Source organism: Emys orbicularis, chromosome 3 (assembly GCF_028017835.1).
Source record: "Emys orbicularis isolate rEmyOrb1 chromosome 3, rEmyOrb1.hap1, whole genome shotgun sequence".
In the NCBI taxonomy this organism is placed as follows: Eukaryota; Metazoa; Chordata; order Testudines; family Emydidae; genus Emys; species Emys orbicularis.
Genome location: NC_088685.1, coordinates 172,413,713 through 172,430,795, shown reverse-complemented (window position 1 = coordinate 172,430,795; position 17,083 = coordinate 172,413,713). Strand labels below are relative to the sequence as shown.

The 17,083-nt window shown below is 44.1% G+C and overlaps 1 protein-coding gene across 1 annotated transcript; it reads right to left on the bottom strand.

The window, feature by feature from the left end:
• Positions 1-1,563: 1,563 nt before the first annotated feature.
• Positions 1,564-12,415, bottom strand: RD3 (RD3 regulator of GUCY2D). Its single transcript, XM_065400318.1, has 2 exons — positions 12,114-12,415; positions 1,564-1,861 (listed from the first exon to the last, which is right to left on the bottom strand). The coding sequence occupies exons 1-2, from the start codon at positions 12,413-12,415 to the stop codon at positions 1,564-1,566; spliced, it is 600 nt and encodes a 199-aa protein (XP_065256390.1).
• Between the last annotated feature and the right edge of the window lie 4,668 nt (positions 12,416-17,083).

Here is a 17,083-nt window from a genome sequence, read left to right as displayed (position 1 = left end):
TCTGGGGGTGGGGCAAACCCGCCTTCCATCATGCTGATCTGGGTCAAACTGCCCTAGGCAAAGCTTGCAGGGAGACTCTTTCCCTTACGTCCTTCCCTAGGAGTTTTCCCACTGGCTGAAGAGCCCCTAGATGTTAAGCGTTAGCACTAATGCAGCATCAGAGACTTTTCAGACAGCAGAGCCAGTCCTCCCACTAGGAGTTCTCCCTAAGGATGGCAGGTTGGGCCCACTCAGAAATCTCCATTGGCATTTTCCTCCATCTTCAAAGGGCCAATTTCAGAACCTCTGTTTTGCTATAGTCTGAGATTTTTTTTCCCCTTGAAAAGATTTATTGCCTCACTGGCCATCAACCCGTTATATACAGAAAAACTCTCTTCTTAATATCCAGGACAAAAAGATTATGAAACGAACCTACATTCTTTCCCTACAGCGGAAATAAATCACGTCAGCAATTTGTTGGAATGACCTCTAACACTCTGGGACATAGAAAGATCCCTATATGTGAATACTGATTTTTCCCCCCCCTGGTTATATACTCCAGTAATCTGCTTTCAGACTCAGCCTTGCCAGTCATTTCAATGCATCTACTTATTAAATGGAATATGAGCTGTAGCACTTACTGGAATTGCCTGGGAGTCTCAATATGAGACAGTTTTGATCCAGTTGGGTTTTAATACTTGGGTTTATAACCTAATCTCTCCTTGCAACAAAAATGAAAATTAAGAGGGACTCGGAGGATTTTAATGGAGCCTCAAATGTGCACACACAGCCTTGTATGTGTGCAGTATCTACACATGCCAGAGTCCATGTTTGTGCATGCAGACAGCATGTGTCTGCAAAGCTGGTAGTTCGACATCTGACTGACCTGCACATGCAAAAAAGTGTGCATGCATAAAACTGAGCATCCACAATTCTATGCAAAAATTGGCTGCTATGGAAAATGTGACCCTCATTCTAGGAAGTTTGTCATCTATTTTGCAAGAAGAGACAGATTATTTTACAATCACACTGAGTGGAAATATGCTGGAATCAGTGTTGATTTAAGAGGCTTCTCTATAGCACATACATGAATAGAGTTTAATGTCTGTCTCAAATAGCTAAATCAGGGACCCTGACTTGGTGGGTCAGATCCTGCAAGCCTTACTGATGCATGTTCACATGAGTAATCCCATTTAACGCAATGGGGCTACAAGTCTCACGTGGTTGGGTGCACTGCATTTGCAGACAGCCATGTAGAAGGCTGGGAGGGTGGTGGTAATGCACCATGCACCAAACTGTTCTCCAATGAGCAGAAACAATAAAACTGAAATAAGAAATGACCATTGACCATCAAGTTATTGTAAACCACTAAATTATAGCCAAAGCTAACATGATAGGTGACAGAGACTATGTGCATCACCATCTGTCACTATCGCCACAACTCCCAAGAGAGAGACAGACAGAGGCGGACAGAAAGAGAGAGAACTGGGATGCAGGTGAAATAACACATGGCTAGATAATGGTTAACTCATTCTAAAAACCAAACCAGCTCTCTCTCAAATCTCATTCTGGTTATTAATAGAGTCAGTAATCCTTGGCACTCCTAAACTCCGGCATACTCCATACTCTTCTGGTTGGCTCAGTGCCTCGCTCCACGTCCTCTGAAATGGTCTTGATGTTGCTGCTGAATGGGGAAATCCTGGTCCGGGATTTAAATGTCATTAGAGACAGGCTGGTTTTGTGTTTTGTGTTCCACTGCCTCGCAAGCTTCTTGGCCTCTTCTTCCTCTTTGATTTTCTCAGTGGCTTCCTGCAGGACAGAGCGGAAGAGCCGGGCTACTTCCTGTACCTCTGGCTCGTATTCAGCAATAAGTTGCCGGAATCTGAAAAAGTACAATCAATGGACAACTTTAATTTTTAAAAAGCTGAGCATTAGTCCATAGTTTGATATAGAAATTCAACTCCCATTGGGAATGGGTTTGATCACTTTAATTTGGGGGTATTTCATCAGCTCATAATGTATGATAAGACAGTTGTTAGTCCAGTACAAATTAGGTACAGCACTGGTCTGTGCTGCAAATCAGGGTGTATTTATAATAATAATGCTTCTATGGTACCTTTTCAGGGAGGCTCTCAAAGCAGTTTACAGACACTAATGAATTTAGCCTCACTGCAGTATTATTTCATTTGAGAGGTAGGCAAGCTGAGGCACTGAGAAGCAGAGTGACTTGCCTAAGGTCACACAGTGAATCAGTGGCAGAACTAGGTGTAGAGCCCATGACTCCTGACTCCCAGTCCTGTGGTCTAACCACTAGGCTGTGTTCCCACCTGCACCTGGAGAGCATGTAGTTCCACTCACCCGACTCTCATACTGGTAGCATCTATATTCTAGTTCTAGTTAAACCCTAGTGAATTACACCCATGAACAGACAGACATAACTGTTTAATGCTGAGAACTGCATATATTTAATAAAACCAAAACTATATGATGCTTGTAAAGCATTGTAGAGTCTTCTATAGAATTTAATAGTGATGAAAGCAATAGGTTTCTATAGAAATTAAATCTGATGCTGCAGGAATTGTCCTAAAAACCTGAAGAATAAAGTTCTTTCTATGGGTTTTTTGAACCATCCTATGGAATGTACTAGGAAATTACATCTCTGCAATAGAATTGGATAGTTTCATTTAAAATCCTACGGCAAGATTATCATTCCCTTATATTCCAAAGGACTTTTCCACATGGGATGAAGTAAATCCATGTGTAAATTCAAACTGTTTGGCCTTTACTGTGCAAGAATATCACCGTGAAGCACAACTGTACTGGTGAATGGCACTGAATGCGTGTTTTAACACTAGTTTTACACAGCCAAACATCTCAATGTGCTTCACTTCCTACGGTAGCACAGTAAACATATCTGAGCATTGCCCAGTGCTGCCTGGCGCTGAGTGCACTCAGCTCCAATGAAAGCTAATGGGAGTTAAAAGTGCTGAGCACCTGCCAAGACTGAGCCTATAGTCTCTGATCCAAAGCCCATTGCAGTCAATGGAAGATCTCCCATTGACTTCAATGACTTTGGAACAGTTCCTTAATGCAGTAACAAAGCCCTAATGAACTTTGACTATCGGAGGCACTGAGAACCCCTGCACACTCCCAGTTGGACTGAGAGGGTCTGATTCCATCAACCCATACTGACATGAGAGTTCAGGATGCACGTAAGCTGCACATGCTTTTACCATTTAAAAGAATAGGCCGACCGACTCAGTTGCAGGGACTGAATAAGTGGGGGAAGGGGCGATGCTTACGGGTTAATATGTAAAGATGTTAATTGACAGAGACAGTGTTGCTGGCACATTGGCCAAGTGTTGCTTTTAAGCAGTGCCCTTAGGCTGTGTTCTTGTCTCTTTGCTAGGTCCAACTAGCAAATGGATTTACTTTATTCCCTCCCTTATAGTCAGAAACTTCGAGAGATGGGACTATCCAAAAATGAGGTCTTTTCAACACCAATGAAGTAGCCTCAGCATGTAGGAAAAGTGCCCTCAAGGGATCTTTCACCCCACAGGAATGAATTTGATGATACATTCTTGTGTTAGTACTCAGAACTCAGATTAGTACAACTGAAATCATTTTCTAAATTGAATTAACTTCTCACCATCCTGACTATCTGTTGGACAGGGTGGCCAACAAGACTGGGATGGCCAGTTTCACTTCTGTGTTTTCATGAACAACAGAAGTCTACAGCATTTGAATAGGAGCATGTTTCAATGAACATAAACAACCCCAAAGCCTGTTTTCACTGACATTTAAAAAAAGATTGAAATAATTTATCTGAGGTTTCATTCTTTTTAAACAAAATGTGAATGTAGATTTAGCCACTTGACTCTGCCCATTAAAATGTCACCACATTAGGGGCACATAAATGCAGCAAAAGGAATTGCCAAGTGTGATGCATGGCTAGAAAGGGTTAAACATCCTGCAAAATAAATAACCCTCAAAAGACATGTGGGGAGATAATGTTTGTGTTTTTGTGTATTTACATATGTACGAGTAGTGTGGACAATGTAACCAACAGTCCTGTGCTGGATTCTGTGCTGGATTCTGATAGGTCAGAGATCAAAAGAACATCCTAGAATTTAAATGAATTGTGAACACGGGATATCTCAGTATTCATCTCTCTTTGAAATGTCCTGTGAAGGGTGGAGGAACAAGCAAATGGCCTTATGTTAATTCTATAGCTAAGTACCGGTGATGGACCTCCTTCAAAGTCCTGCTAAACACCTTCTGAACTCCAACTTGTCAAAAGACATGAAATTGTATAAAAGATCCTGGGGTCCTGATTCTGTCATCTCAGCTCTGCTTAGGCTTCATCGGGGGACGTTTGAGTTGCACGACTGAGGTCCTAGTTATGCTGGTACGCCCTGAATATGAGATTTGTTCATTGCTATAACCCAGGGGTAGGCAACCTATGGCACGCCTGCCAAAGGCGGCACGCGAGCTGATTTTCAGTGGCACTCACACTGCCGGGTCCTGGCCACCAGTCCAGGGGGCTCTGCATTTTAATTTAAGTTTAAATGAAGCTTCTTAAACATTTTTAAAACCTTGTTTACTTTATATACAACAATAGTTTAGTTTATAATATAGACCTATAGAAAGAGACCTTCTAAAAATGTTAAAATGTGTTACTGGCACACGAAACCTTAAATTAGAGTGAATAAATGAAGATCCGCACACCACTTCTGAAAGGTTGCCGACCCCTGCTATAACCTATGAACTATTTCAGAAAGAACTCTCTGCAACTACAAAGCTCACCATCTATGCTATGAATCTGAACCTCAGTGGACTGAACTCATGTCTGTAAGTATATTGATCTTTTAACCATACTCACGCTGTTGTTTTTAAATACATTTTAGTTTAGTTAATAAGAATTAGCTGTAGCGTGTATTTGGGTAAGATCTGGAATATTCAATAACCTGGGAGATAATGTGTCCAATCCTTTGGGAGTGGTAGAACCTTTTCTTTTATATGATGAAATAAGATTTACAGAAATTTTCATCATATTTGACATGGAGGCCTGAGGCTGGATCACTTTAAGGGAACTGTGTTGTTTGGAGTTCTGAGAAACCAGTAAGGTAATAAAGAAGCTGTTTTATGCTGGTTTGGTAAATCTAAGTATTGGAATATCCACCAGCTTTATGGGGACTGTCTGCCCCATTCTTTGCAGTTCACCCTAATTGAGTGACTATAGCTGGCCCCCACTGGGACTACGGTCACACCAAGTAAGGGGTGTTCCTAGATATAAGGTGCAAAATATATATGTGGAACAAAGAAGTAACTATTTCTCAGTAGGAAGAGTGGGCAGGTTATCACAGGCTCAAGGCAAGAGCCAGCTCACTCTCCAGCTGAGGTTTACATGTCTATTTGTGCTGCTGCTGGACAAAAAACAACTTGTGCATCACAGGAGAGACTGCTTTTCCTGAGACAAATCAACTTATTGTTATTTTTAACAGAGTAAATATATGACAGCAAACTTTTTTCATCCATAAGCCACTTTTGTGAACAGCTAGTTATTGCAAAACTTTTATTTTTCTGTAATTTTTCCAATTTTTTAAAAAAAGTATTGACTATCACAGTCTCAGATCATTTCCTCCTCACCTCCAATTTAATTTTGTTGCTTTTTGGCTTCTTAGGGTACATCCAGACTACCCGCCGTATCGGCGGGTAGCGATCGATCAATATATCGCGTCTCGTTAAGACGCGATATATTGATCCCCGAACGCACTCCCCATCGACTCTGGAACTCCACTGGAGCGAGCAGCGGTAGCGGAGTCGACGGGGGAGCCGCGGCCGTCGATCCTGCGCCGTGAGGACCCAAGGTAAATCGATCTAAGATACTTCGACTTCAGCTACGCTATTCACGTAGCTGAAGTTGCGTATCTTAGATCGATTCCCCCCCACCCCCACAGTGTAGACCAGCCCTTAGGATGAGTCAAGATGGATATCATCTTACTTCTGTGCTTTCTTACAGTAAGATAAGAGTCCTTAGTCTTTACTCAGGCAAAACTCTGTAGGAGTGTTTCTTGAGTAATCACTGCAGGATTGGGCCTGAAGTTTGTCACTTGTTGAGGGATCCTTCATGTGACTGGGGTGTAATCAATAAATCGTGTGCAGGGTGGTGGTTTCCCACATCAGGTCCTGTTTCTCATATTTCAACGTCTAGAATGGGTTTGTGCATCTTTTTCTCATGTACCTTTCCCCTTCTTCAGCACCAATGATAGACATGTTCTTCTGAGCATATAGTAATTGTACAAACATCAAATTCTGACTGTTTCCAACCCAAGAAGGAAGGATGAGGAGGAAGTCAGAACATTCCACTCACTAAACCCTACTGCCCATCATCTAGGACTTTGCCAAGGGAACTAATGCTTAGCTGGCATATGGTTAACAAACTGCCTCCCTGGTAAGAAATCTGCATGGCTCCCCAGTCATATTAACTGGATGCTGCAGGGGAGGAGCCATCACCAACAACAGAGGGATGAGTGGTCAGACAAATACCGTCTCATGCCAAGAAAGAACCAGAGACACTTGCTACAGAGGTTGCTCAGAGCAGAGTGTTTAATCACAAAATCAGGGTCACTATGTTTTCCTCCTAAAATGTATGGGTTCTCTTACATACCAAAACAAGCACACACAATCATAGGACTGAAAGGGCCCTCGAGAGGTCATCTAGTCCAGTCCCCTGCACTCATGGCAGGACTAAGTATTATCTAGACCATCCCTGACTGGTGTTTGTCTAACGTGCTCTTAAAAATCTCCAATGATGGCGATTCCACAACCTCCCTAGGCAATTTATTCCAGTGTTTAACTACCTTGAAAGTTAGAAAGTTTTTTCTAATGTCCAACCTAAATCGCCCTTGCTACAATTGAAGCCCATTGCTTCTTGTCCTATCCTCAGAGGTTAAGGAGAACAATTTTTCTCCCTCCTCCTTGTAACACCCTTTTATGTACTTGAAAACTGTTATGTCCCCTCTCAATCTTCTCTTCTCCAGACTAAACAAACATAATTTTTCAATCTTCCCTCAAAGGTCATGTTTTCTAGACCTTTAATCATTTTTGTTGCTCTTCTCTGGCCTTTCTCCAATTTGTCCACATCTTTCTTGAAATGTGGTGCCCAGAACTGGACACAGTACTCCAGTTGAGGCCTAATCAGTGCAGAGTAGACTGGAAGAATTACTTCTCGCTTACCTGCTAATACATTCCAGAATGTTGCAAAAAAAGTAAACATCCGTGTTACACTGTTGACTCATATTTAGTTTCTAATCCACTACGACCTTAAGATCCCGTTCTGCAGTACTCCTTCATAGGCAGTCATTTCCCAATTTATATGTGTGCAACTGATTGTTCCTTCCTAAGTGGACTATTACTTATCACCTTATTGTCTTCTAGATGTTTGCAAATTGATTACTTAATTATTTGCTCCATTATCTTTCCGGGTAATGAAGTTAACATGACTGGTCTGTAATTCCCCAGGTTGTCCTTATTTACCCTTTTATAGATTGGCACTATATTTGCCCTTTTTGAGTACTCTGGAATCTCTCCCGTCTTCCATGACTTTTCAAAGATAATCACTAAGGGCTCAGATATCTCCTCAGTTAGCATCCCTGATGCCATTCAGAATTGCCCTCGGTGCATTCCTGAATCTTTTCTCAGATATGGAGACCATCATATACTAAGCATTTCCATGCCAGTATTAGTCAGATTAGCAGGAGTATCAGTCAAAGTGTGGAATGCAATATTGACTGATCCAGCAGTACTGGCTTCAGCGTAAAAGGTGTGACACAGAAGTGGTGGTAATACTATTCACAAGGCACAGAGATTAGTATCCATCAATTCCAGTGTCTATTGTTACACTAGGACACAGAGTTCTTACATGCAGTTGTTCAGTGGAATCAGGGTCACCATTCTTCTAGGCTGGATTAACACCCTAGCGTTCTGTCAGAGAATAATTTCAAAGCAGACAATCCTTTCTGGTTACCTCGTGCTGAGTAGGTAACAGCATTTTCTTACTCATCAGATTACATCTTTATTTACAAAGCATAATTTGTGAACAAAGCTGTTCTTTAAAATATCTGAGGTTAAAAGTAGTTTCTTAGGACAGGGAACTGTCCAGTGGAAGTTGGCGTTAATTCAGGTTGTGCTGTACGCCAGCCCATTAACCTTGTCTGCTTATGTTCTTTCTATGACCCCAATTCAGAAACACACTTAAGCATGAATGAGGCTTCACTTTAAGTATATGTTTTGGTGAGATTTAAGAACTTCTTATAGTTATGCAGATGCGTAAGTGCTTTGCTGAAGTGGGGCTATGTGTTGTTTGAATTGCTTAAAAAAAACTATTAACTGCTAAATGCTGATGATAAGGCGCTAGTTGATTCCCGAATTTATTTTGTTAAACAACATTTTGGTTATACTTTGCAGCAATAAACAGCTTTACTGTAGAAAATTACTTAACGTTCAAAAGATTGCATTGTTCACACCAACCCTCACCCTCCAAACAAATCAGCTTTGCAGCTAAGCCAGTAAACCGTAAGCAAATCAACTTTTGATCTCAGTAATTTGTTTCTCATTCAATGTCAGGTAAACTATAAAATCTGCTTCCTTTTTTATAGTCCTTACTAAATTATAACCCTTAATAACCTGTGGTATTAATGATACCTTAGTTTAGTAAAATCTGATTTGCTCTTAAATATGCAATTTTTTTACATTTCTCTCCATCTTGGACAAGGTAAACAGAGTGGGTGGTTTCACTTTTGTTTCTAGTCAGTTTCACTTTCGGCAAGAGATGAGCCAAACAGGCAGTGATCAGATCTGGATTAGGGGTAGGTTTGACGTTCAAGAGCAGTGAAATCCAACAAGCTGTTCTTGCACAATCTCAGATCCAACTGTAGAAATCTTGTGAGATCAACTATGCTCCTGAAAATTTCACCATTGTGGGATGTATCTAAACTGGATCAATCAGCCCATCTAGGCTAATGTCAGCATTTCTAATGTGCCTATCACTCTAGCATCTGGGTACTAGGATCGAAATCATAGACCCAGTGCAGTCAATGGCAAAACCCCCATTGACTTCACTGAGGCCAAGATTTCACCCTAGATATATAAAACAGGTGTCTTTTGGTTTTGAATTCAACCCAGAGCAAAACTGAATGAGATAGGTTTATGTTGGCAGGAGATGAATCAGAATCCCTTGGAATTTGATGGAAAAGGTAGTTGAATTTAAGGTTTCATTTTGGGCCTATTTCTAGATCCCTCTTGAATTTGAAAAGGAAAAAATCCACCAGAGAATCATATCTATTTGTGTTAGGTTGTGCAAATGCTCATTTTGTACAATACCTACATTCTAGGCCAGTTTGACCTGACAATCTCAATTTAAAAACTTTAATATCCAAAGAGAGTGAATTTGCAGACATATATCTAATATCTAGCAAAAGCTCCTGGTTGCTTTTGCTAGATATCAGTCAAATGATGACTTGGGTGCTCATATGAAAATCACCTGGGTCTTTTGGAGGAGCACATGGCATTGCTGACAAAATATATCGGATGTTTTTTCTTACTATGACTCTTAATTTAGCAATTCATTCACATTATCAAAGGAAGAGACCTGCCCAACAATAGCAAATACAATGAACAGAATGAACCCTGCAATTTTATGACATAGCCCCTAACAATGGAGTCTGACTATTATAATCAACTTGCTGAGTATCAAAAAGGGACAGTAGCCCTTCAAATGCCTGAGCTGGAAGGAAAAGCTATTGTGCAATCCCGATGAACCTTTTATCTGCACTTCACTGGAACACGGTATGCAGAATTGTATGCTGTCTCGCTCAAAGGCTCCTCTTCTAAGCTACAACTGTTTGTGCAGCCTCTGAATTTCCAATGACAAGTTTGTGGGTCTTTTTAAATGCAAGATGATTATTTTACAAGCAGTTGTGTTTAAACTAATGGTGATCTTTATAATTATAGCATGACAGAATGTTATGGGATGCTCTCTTTTTTTGAGAGAGAGAGGAAGGATTGAGAGTGAGATGGTCTGAGATTAAGTCACTGGACTCTGGAGCTCTGAGCTGAATTCCCAGCTCTGCCAAAGATATCTTGTGTGATCTTGGGCAAGTCACTTAGTGTCCCCAAGTTTCTGTCCCCCATTTGTAAAATGGGGCTAATACATCCTTTGCCTGTCTCGTCTAATAGTTTGTAAGCTCTTTAGGACAGGGAGTATCTCTGGCTCTGTGCACGTACAGTGCCTAGCACAATGGGCCTTGGCCGGCACCTCTAGGTGATACTGTAATACAATTAATGATGATGATGATGGATCCGTTTTAATAAGGAAGGTTATGTCCTATTGTCCTTAGTCACAACTGCTTCACAAACACAGCCAACTAGTACTAGGGAGCAGATGTATTGACTGCAATGTAGGGCCAAGTCCTGCACAAGGCTGAGCACCTACAGGAGCCACAGAAGTCAATGGAAGATGCAAATGCTCAGCTCCTCTTGTGATCTGACCCAGGGAGAAAATGAACTGTGTTGTAAGTCAGACTGATTTGGGGCTTATACATTAGAAGATGGAAGCCTCAAGTTTCGCCAGTAACCACCCACTGCCATCACAGGAAGCCAGTCTCATGGGATACGCCCATCTGCCAGAGGATCCTTGCTCAGTCCTCCAGAGGCAGGGGAAAAGAGCTCAGGTTCCGTTCCTTCCTGTGTGGTTTATAATGGGTTCTGTGTTCTGGGTGTGAATGAGTGTATGGCCAGTGCTGTTTTGAACTGTTCTGCTTTCAGATGAATAATACTGGTAAAACCCTGCAGGGGCCAATTTGGCCATTTTGGTTTAAACCATCAGTAAATCCTAGACTCTGCCATCACCTGGGAGCCCTGCAAGGGAACAGAGGAGCCTCTGACAATCTCCCCATCCCATCCCACAGGAATGAATCAACTCCCCCACCGGGGGAAGAGGAACGCCTTTGCCAGTCTCCTTGCATTTGCAGGAAGGATCCGTGGGCAGCAGCAGAAGGGCCCCAGGGTGTGCTGTGGCTCACTTCCCTGCATTGTTGGCACTGGTGGCCAGAGAGAGGGAAACAGGAGAGCATTAGGCCCGTTGGGGTATACGTTCAGTGCTTGTAAAAAGGTATAAGCTCCCCCCCCCACCAATCTTTTGTTTCCTAATCAAAACAATGGGAAATGTATCTTAAAAAAAAACAAAAAGAAAGGGAGAGAGGCTCAGGGCCTGATTCTCCTCTCACTTGAATCAGTTTTACTCTAGGGAAAGTGCACTACTCACTGGAGTCACTGCTGATTACACCAGGCTCGCTGCATTGACTTCAGTGCAGACCCCATCTTTAATATCAGATGTAAATAATTCTCTCTCTACTCGAGGTTGACTCAACAGTGAGCAGAGCTTCCCCCAGCCAGTGGCCGGGCAGACTATGTGCATCTTACAGGTCTCAAACACAAACCCTCGTGGTCCCTCCATAGTAACTCTACAAAGTAAGCCAAAATGGAGCATTTTGCTGGTCAAAACACGAGGTGCTCGTTCTCAGCCTCTCTCAGCTGGAAGTTGCTTTTTGCATCTCTTCTTTGCAGCAGGAAATACTTTCATCTCTCATCCCTGTATTAACAAACTTTGACCCTAAACTATTAGATCTTTGTTCCCATAACCTCCCAGACTACTTCCACTTGAACCATTCTGCTTCCATTTGAAATAATCAGCTGTAGTAAATGGCAATAAATATCAGTGTGATCGTACATGTAGTGTTGCTTTCTGATTGTGAATTTGAGGTTCTCGTTATAACAAATAATGAATAATACATAATACTTCTGTAGCACCTTTCATCTGAGGTATCTGAAAGCACCAAACATTAATTGACTCTCATACCAACAGTGAAGGCAAGTATTATTATACCTGTTTTACATATGGGGAAAATGAGGCACAACGGTTATTTGGCCAGTGGTCATACAGTGAGTCACTGTCACAGCCTGCATTGAAACACAGGTATGCCAACTCCCAGTCCTGTGTTCTAACCACTAGGAAATCTGCCTCACTGTGTGGGATGTGCAGCAGTCCTGTGTCTACAAAGCCTCCATTATACCTGAGTAGGACTGGCCCACAGTAGGAGGGATGTATTTTGGTGCACATGTCCTCCAGCTGCAGCCGCTCCCCTGGGCTGATGTCATAGCTGTGCTTAGGCTTTGGGTAGCTAACCAGCCAGCCGTAGTCCACGCCCGTCTTTATCTTGCGATATTCATTCTCTCTCTCTCGTTGCTGTTTCTCTGCCTGCTTGATCTGCCAGCCTAGTTCCATCATTAGTGTCTCCACCACCATCTCTGTGGGGCTCCTTTGGGAAATCCGGCTTGGTGGCTCATTCCACCTGAACCAGGAAGCCAGCGACATGCTTGCCCAGTTCTTTTACCTGTAAAGAAAAACACATTATTGTTAATGCTTTCACTGCGTACGCTGCATCTCTCCAATTTGCGGTGCTGGATTTTCCAGAGCTCAGCACCCAGCACCTCCCCACCTAGACCAGTAAGTGCTGCTGAGTGCTGAGCACTTTTGAAAATCTCATCAATAGGGGCCCAATTGTGCTTGGCCTTTGTGCAGGTTTGCAGGGGGAGAAGGAAGGTGCAAGGAGACACTGCCTCCCCCCCCCACACACACACACTATGCCCAGGCATTAAAGGGCCAGCGGGTCACAATCACAGCGTCTGAGCTTAGAAGAGCACAGTGCCTGCTGCTCTATTTATTTAACCATGGGGAAGAATAATGCACTAAAGGGAACAGAGGCAGGGCCAAAGCTTGAGCAGCTTCCACTGCCAAACCCCTGCATATTTGAGAGCTGAGAGAGGGACTGTAGGACAGTCCTCCCCAAACTCTCTGTGGGACAGAGTGGCTCCACGCCATCCGCAACCCACAGCTGGGCCCTGAATGTTCCTGCAGTTATCTTCCAGTAGCAATGGAGCTCTCAGGAGTTGATCAGGTATTGGGGGCATTCACTGGTGCTGATGGAAAGTTGTGTGAATTACAATGATATCTCACATGTGGCCAACCGAGGATCTGAGGATAGGAAAGCGCGTATGATCATCTCCAGTTTACAGATGGGGTAACTGAGGCACACAAAAGCAAAAAGACTTGTCCAAGATCATAGAGCAAAGCTGGGACTCTCCTGTATGTACACGTACACACACACACTCTCTCTCATGTTTTTAACACCATAACCATCACTATGGTTCCTTCCTACCATTCACACCTTCCTGTTCCACCAAAAGTCTCCACCCCAGGAGGAATTCACACCAAAGGAGGACAAGCTGTGTTACCGCCATCACCCTCCCTTGGAGCTTCCACTGGCAGAGGTAGCTCCAGTTTGCAGCTAGGGGTCCCGAGTCCTGCCAGCAGACTGAGGCAGTGTGCTGAATCAGCACATCCTGCGCTCACTCTGGCTACACTCCCTTCTCAGCCACATCCTGCTAATGAACACAGCATATTATTGTATCTGATGACATATCTTAGTGCCCTGGTCATAAGGAATTCCTCCTAGTTAATGGCAGTGAAGTGTGGGCCAGTGGTTAGCAGACAGCTGGCCCCCCCGGCGGCCCTGTTGGACACTGAGTCGCTGCCTGGCCTTGGGCAAGTCACTTATACAAACCAAGGCACACAAAGGTTATCTGTAAAATGGTGACAATGATACTGACCTGCCCCACAGGAGCTTTGTGAGACCTGATAAAATTGGGGGCAGGGATCACACACTCCACAGCTTCTGTCAGCTGAGTTCATTGCATGCACCAGAGGCTCCTTGCATCTCTCCATTCCCTCCACAAGCTCTCCATGTGCTACCCGTCCACCCCCACTCTATTCAGCTATTCCTTGCACCCCACCACCACCAGGGGTTCTTTGTGCACCCTGACTGATCCCTTCCCCCATACCAGGGTGTCCCATTCTCTTCCCCCCCCCCCAACCCCATGCCAGGGGCTCTGCATGTGTCTTCTTTCCTAGAGGGTTGCACACTTCATTGCGTATGTTGCTTAGTAGGCAGAGCTGTATTCCTCCCATTCCACTCCCCCTCCCCTGCCAACGCTCACTCCCCTCCAGGTCCCTGCTTCCCCCCCATTCCCAAGCCTTAGAGGAAGCATTTTTAGTGGTGGAAGCAGGGTCCGAGAAGTAGGCAGGCCACTCATTCAGTATTAAACTGAACAGTCATTTGCTTTTCCAGGGTTTGCCCCCCATCGGGTACTCAGACAAAACTGCATGTGGTTTTGTCCAGTATTGGATGGGGGATGCCCTTTTGAAGAGAATATTGCTCTGCACAGGTCATGCTGGCGGGGGCAGAGCAACATGCTTTTAAAAAAATGGCACCTCCTGCGTGGCGTGACCTTACACACACTGCACATTTGATGTCACACCAGCAGGGGCAGGCCCACACCATTCCCAAAAGTACTGGAATGCCCTGTGTTCCAGGAATGTGTGAATGGCCACCCTACCCAAAGGGGACTGGGGTGGGAGGGAGGAGGGACCATTACAGCTCAACTACGTAAGCAACAAAGTGTATCCCCCCTTCATGGGGCTGGCCTGTTTCCTGCCTGTGCAGGGGCAGAAGTGTGTGGGGTGCCATGTAATGCCCTGAGAGCAGTGCAGCGAGGAGAAGCCACTCACATGCGGGAACAGGGTTGGACTGTGTCTGTCTCTTTGACACTCCTACAAACGGTTTTTCAAGTTTTCTGATTGTCACCAAAATCAAGCGGATTCTGCCCATTGATGCCTAGCACATTCCGTGAAGTTCTGGAATTCACTGGATGCGGCCTTCAAAAGTTATTGTGCTGCATACAGACAAACATAGAAATGCCATCAAGTTGTGTTTAGGGCCTCGCTTTGCTTGGCCAATAACATCTGTGAAATCCTTTGAGATCCTCAATTGAAAAGAACTGGAGGGACAATTTTGTGTCAGTAACGATGGGCTGAAGAAGGAGTGTGCAGGTGCAGATTAGATCTAGGCTCAGCTCTAGGGCCTGGATTTGAGGCTGAATCCTGCCTTTGGGCTCAATGGTACTAAAGTCCTATGAGCTGCCATCGTAAGATTTCAGCACCAAGTAGTAGAAGCCTCACAAGATCAGTTGATCCCACAAAAGTTCCATCTTCCTGATTGCTGTTTAAGGAACTCAGGTAGCCTGTGCTGGGTTTGTAATTGAATTAGTATCGCTTACCCCTATTGGTTTTAGCCCGCCAAAGGCTGCCCATGCCAGCTATAGAAGAATTCAGTGAGTGCCAGTCACAGTCTCCTCAACACAACAGCTGCCTGGTTCCTTACCTGCTACGTTCTGTGTTGTTTTCTTGGAATAAAGCCTGAAACTGTTTCAGCTGAACCTGTCAGTTGTGAATGTTAGCTTGTTCCAGGACATGGTGGAACTCTCAAGACCAGCCACTCTCATATTTCAGCCACATCTGAAAATAGGTTCAGGATCTGACCCAGAACCAAAACAAGAGAGGCAGGTCTGGAACAGGGAATTCAAATGTGAACACCCTCTCCTCCTATCTAATATACAAAGGGGTTTGGATCTGGGGGTAAGCTCATCTCTAATTATATTATTGCTGGTAGCAGTAGCAGTTGTATTAACCCTAGTGTCATGCAGAGCTTTTGATTTAAATGGAGGACTTACATGCACCGAGGGAAGGCCCTGGGGCCCCCACTGACTTCTAAAAACAGATGACCTGACTGTTCTGGTGTGCTGGAACTGTACAAACAGGCAATATCACAACTATTAATGGAACAGCGAGGGCTGTCCTGGGGGGAAGTGAAAGCATGCATATGCTTGGACTATTATTTTCAAATTAAATGCACCTGTGTTGCTGGATGTGTTTATACTGTATTTGGGCAGAACATTCAACACCAACCAGCTCCTCCTAGTGTAGTCATTTTAACAGCACTCTATTGTGTCAACAATAATCGTCATTACAATGGTCAGTATAGAGTCTGAAGCAGGTGCTCAGAGCATGAAGAAGAGCATGCACAAAACAACGTCTACTATTTCTTCTCCTAACACTCCTAACACTTACATGCCTTGCTGCTTCCGTCTGTTAGCCCTCAGGGATGGGCACAAAGGATATTTGCAGTGGAGGTTACAGAGAGGCTAATGTCAACCAGCTCTAGATCAGTCAGGAGATGACATGCCATGACTCAAAGGGGCATATGAACCAGGTGATGGGCTAAGGGCCTTGATCCTGCAAAACGCTTGGGACTAACCGAATAATCAGAGGTGTGGAGAGATGTCTCATGAGGAAATATTTAAGTCAACACAATAAGCGGGCTCAGTAGGCTGGCCAAAAATTTTCCATCTAATTTTTTTTTCCAATGGAAGATTGTTTGCAACAAAATTAAGATTTTCACAGGAAGTATCTGCTTTATCACCATTTTTGATTTTTTTTTTAAACAGAAAACTGAAAATTCAAAACCCAATTTTTTTTTTAGTTTTTAGCTGAACATTTTGGGGGTTTGAGGTTTTGTTTTTTTGATGAAAAAAGTCAAAATTTTCCATGGGGGATTTCCCCCCGCCTCCAACCAGCTTTAGTGCTCAGCATCTTGCAGGACTAGATTCCAACAGGGTGTTCCTACATCTGTGGATCCAGGCCTAACACTCTGAAAGGGTTCGCCCCAAAACGAAGAGTATTGCATCATGATGCAAATGTTGTGATGGCACCAGTTAAATATCACAGTGTCATTTATTAGCTTCATCCATTGCTGTGTGAGCAACAAGTTGGGTTGCCAACCTTCTAGTCGCACTAAACCAAACACCCTAGCCCCACCCCTTCCCCGAGGCCCTGCCCCTGCCCCTTCCCCGAGGCCCCGCTCCCCCACTCACTACATTCCCCCTCCCTCGGTGGCTCGCTCTCTTCCACCCTCACTCACTTTCACTGGGCTGGGGGTTAGGGTGCGGGGTGTGTGTGAGGGCTCTAACTGGGGGTGTGGGGTCTGGGGTGGGGCTGGGGATGAGGGGTTTTGGGTGCAGGAGGGGGCTCCAGACTGGGGGGTGGGGCCAAGGGATTTGGAATGCAGGAGGGGGCTGGGGGTTGCGG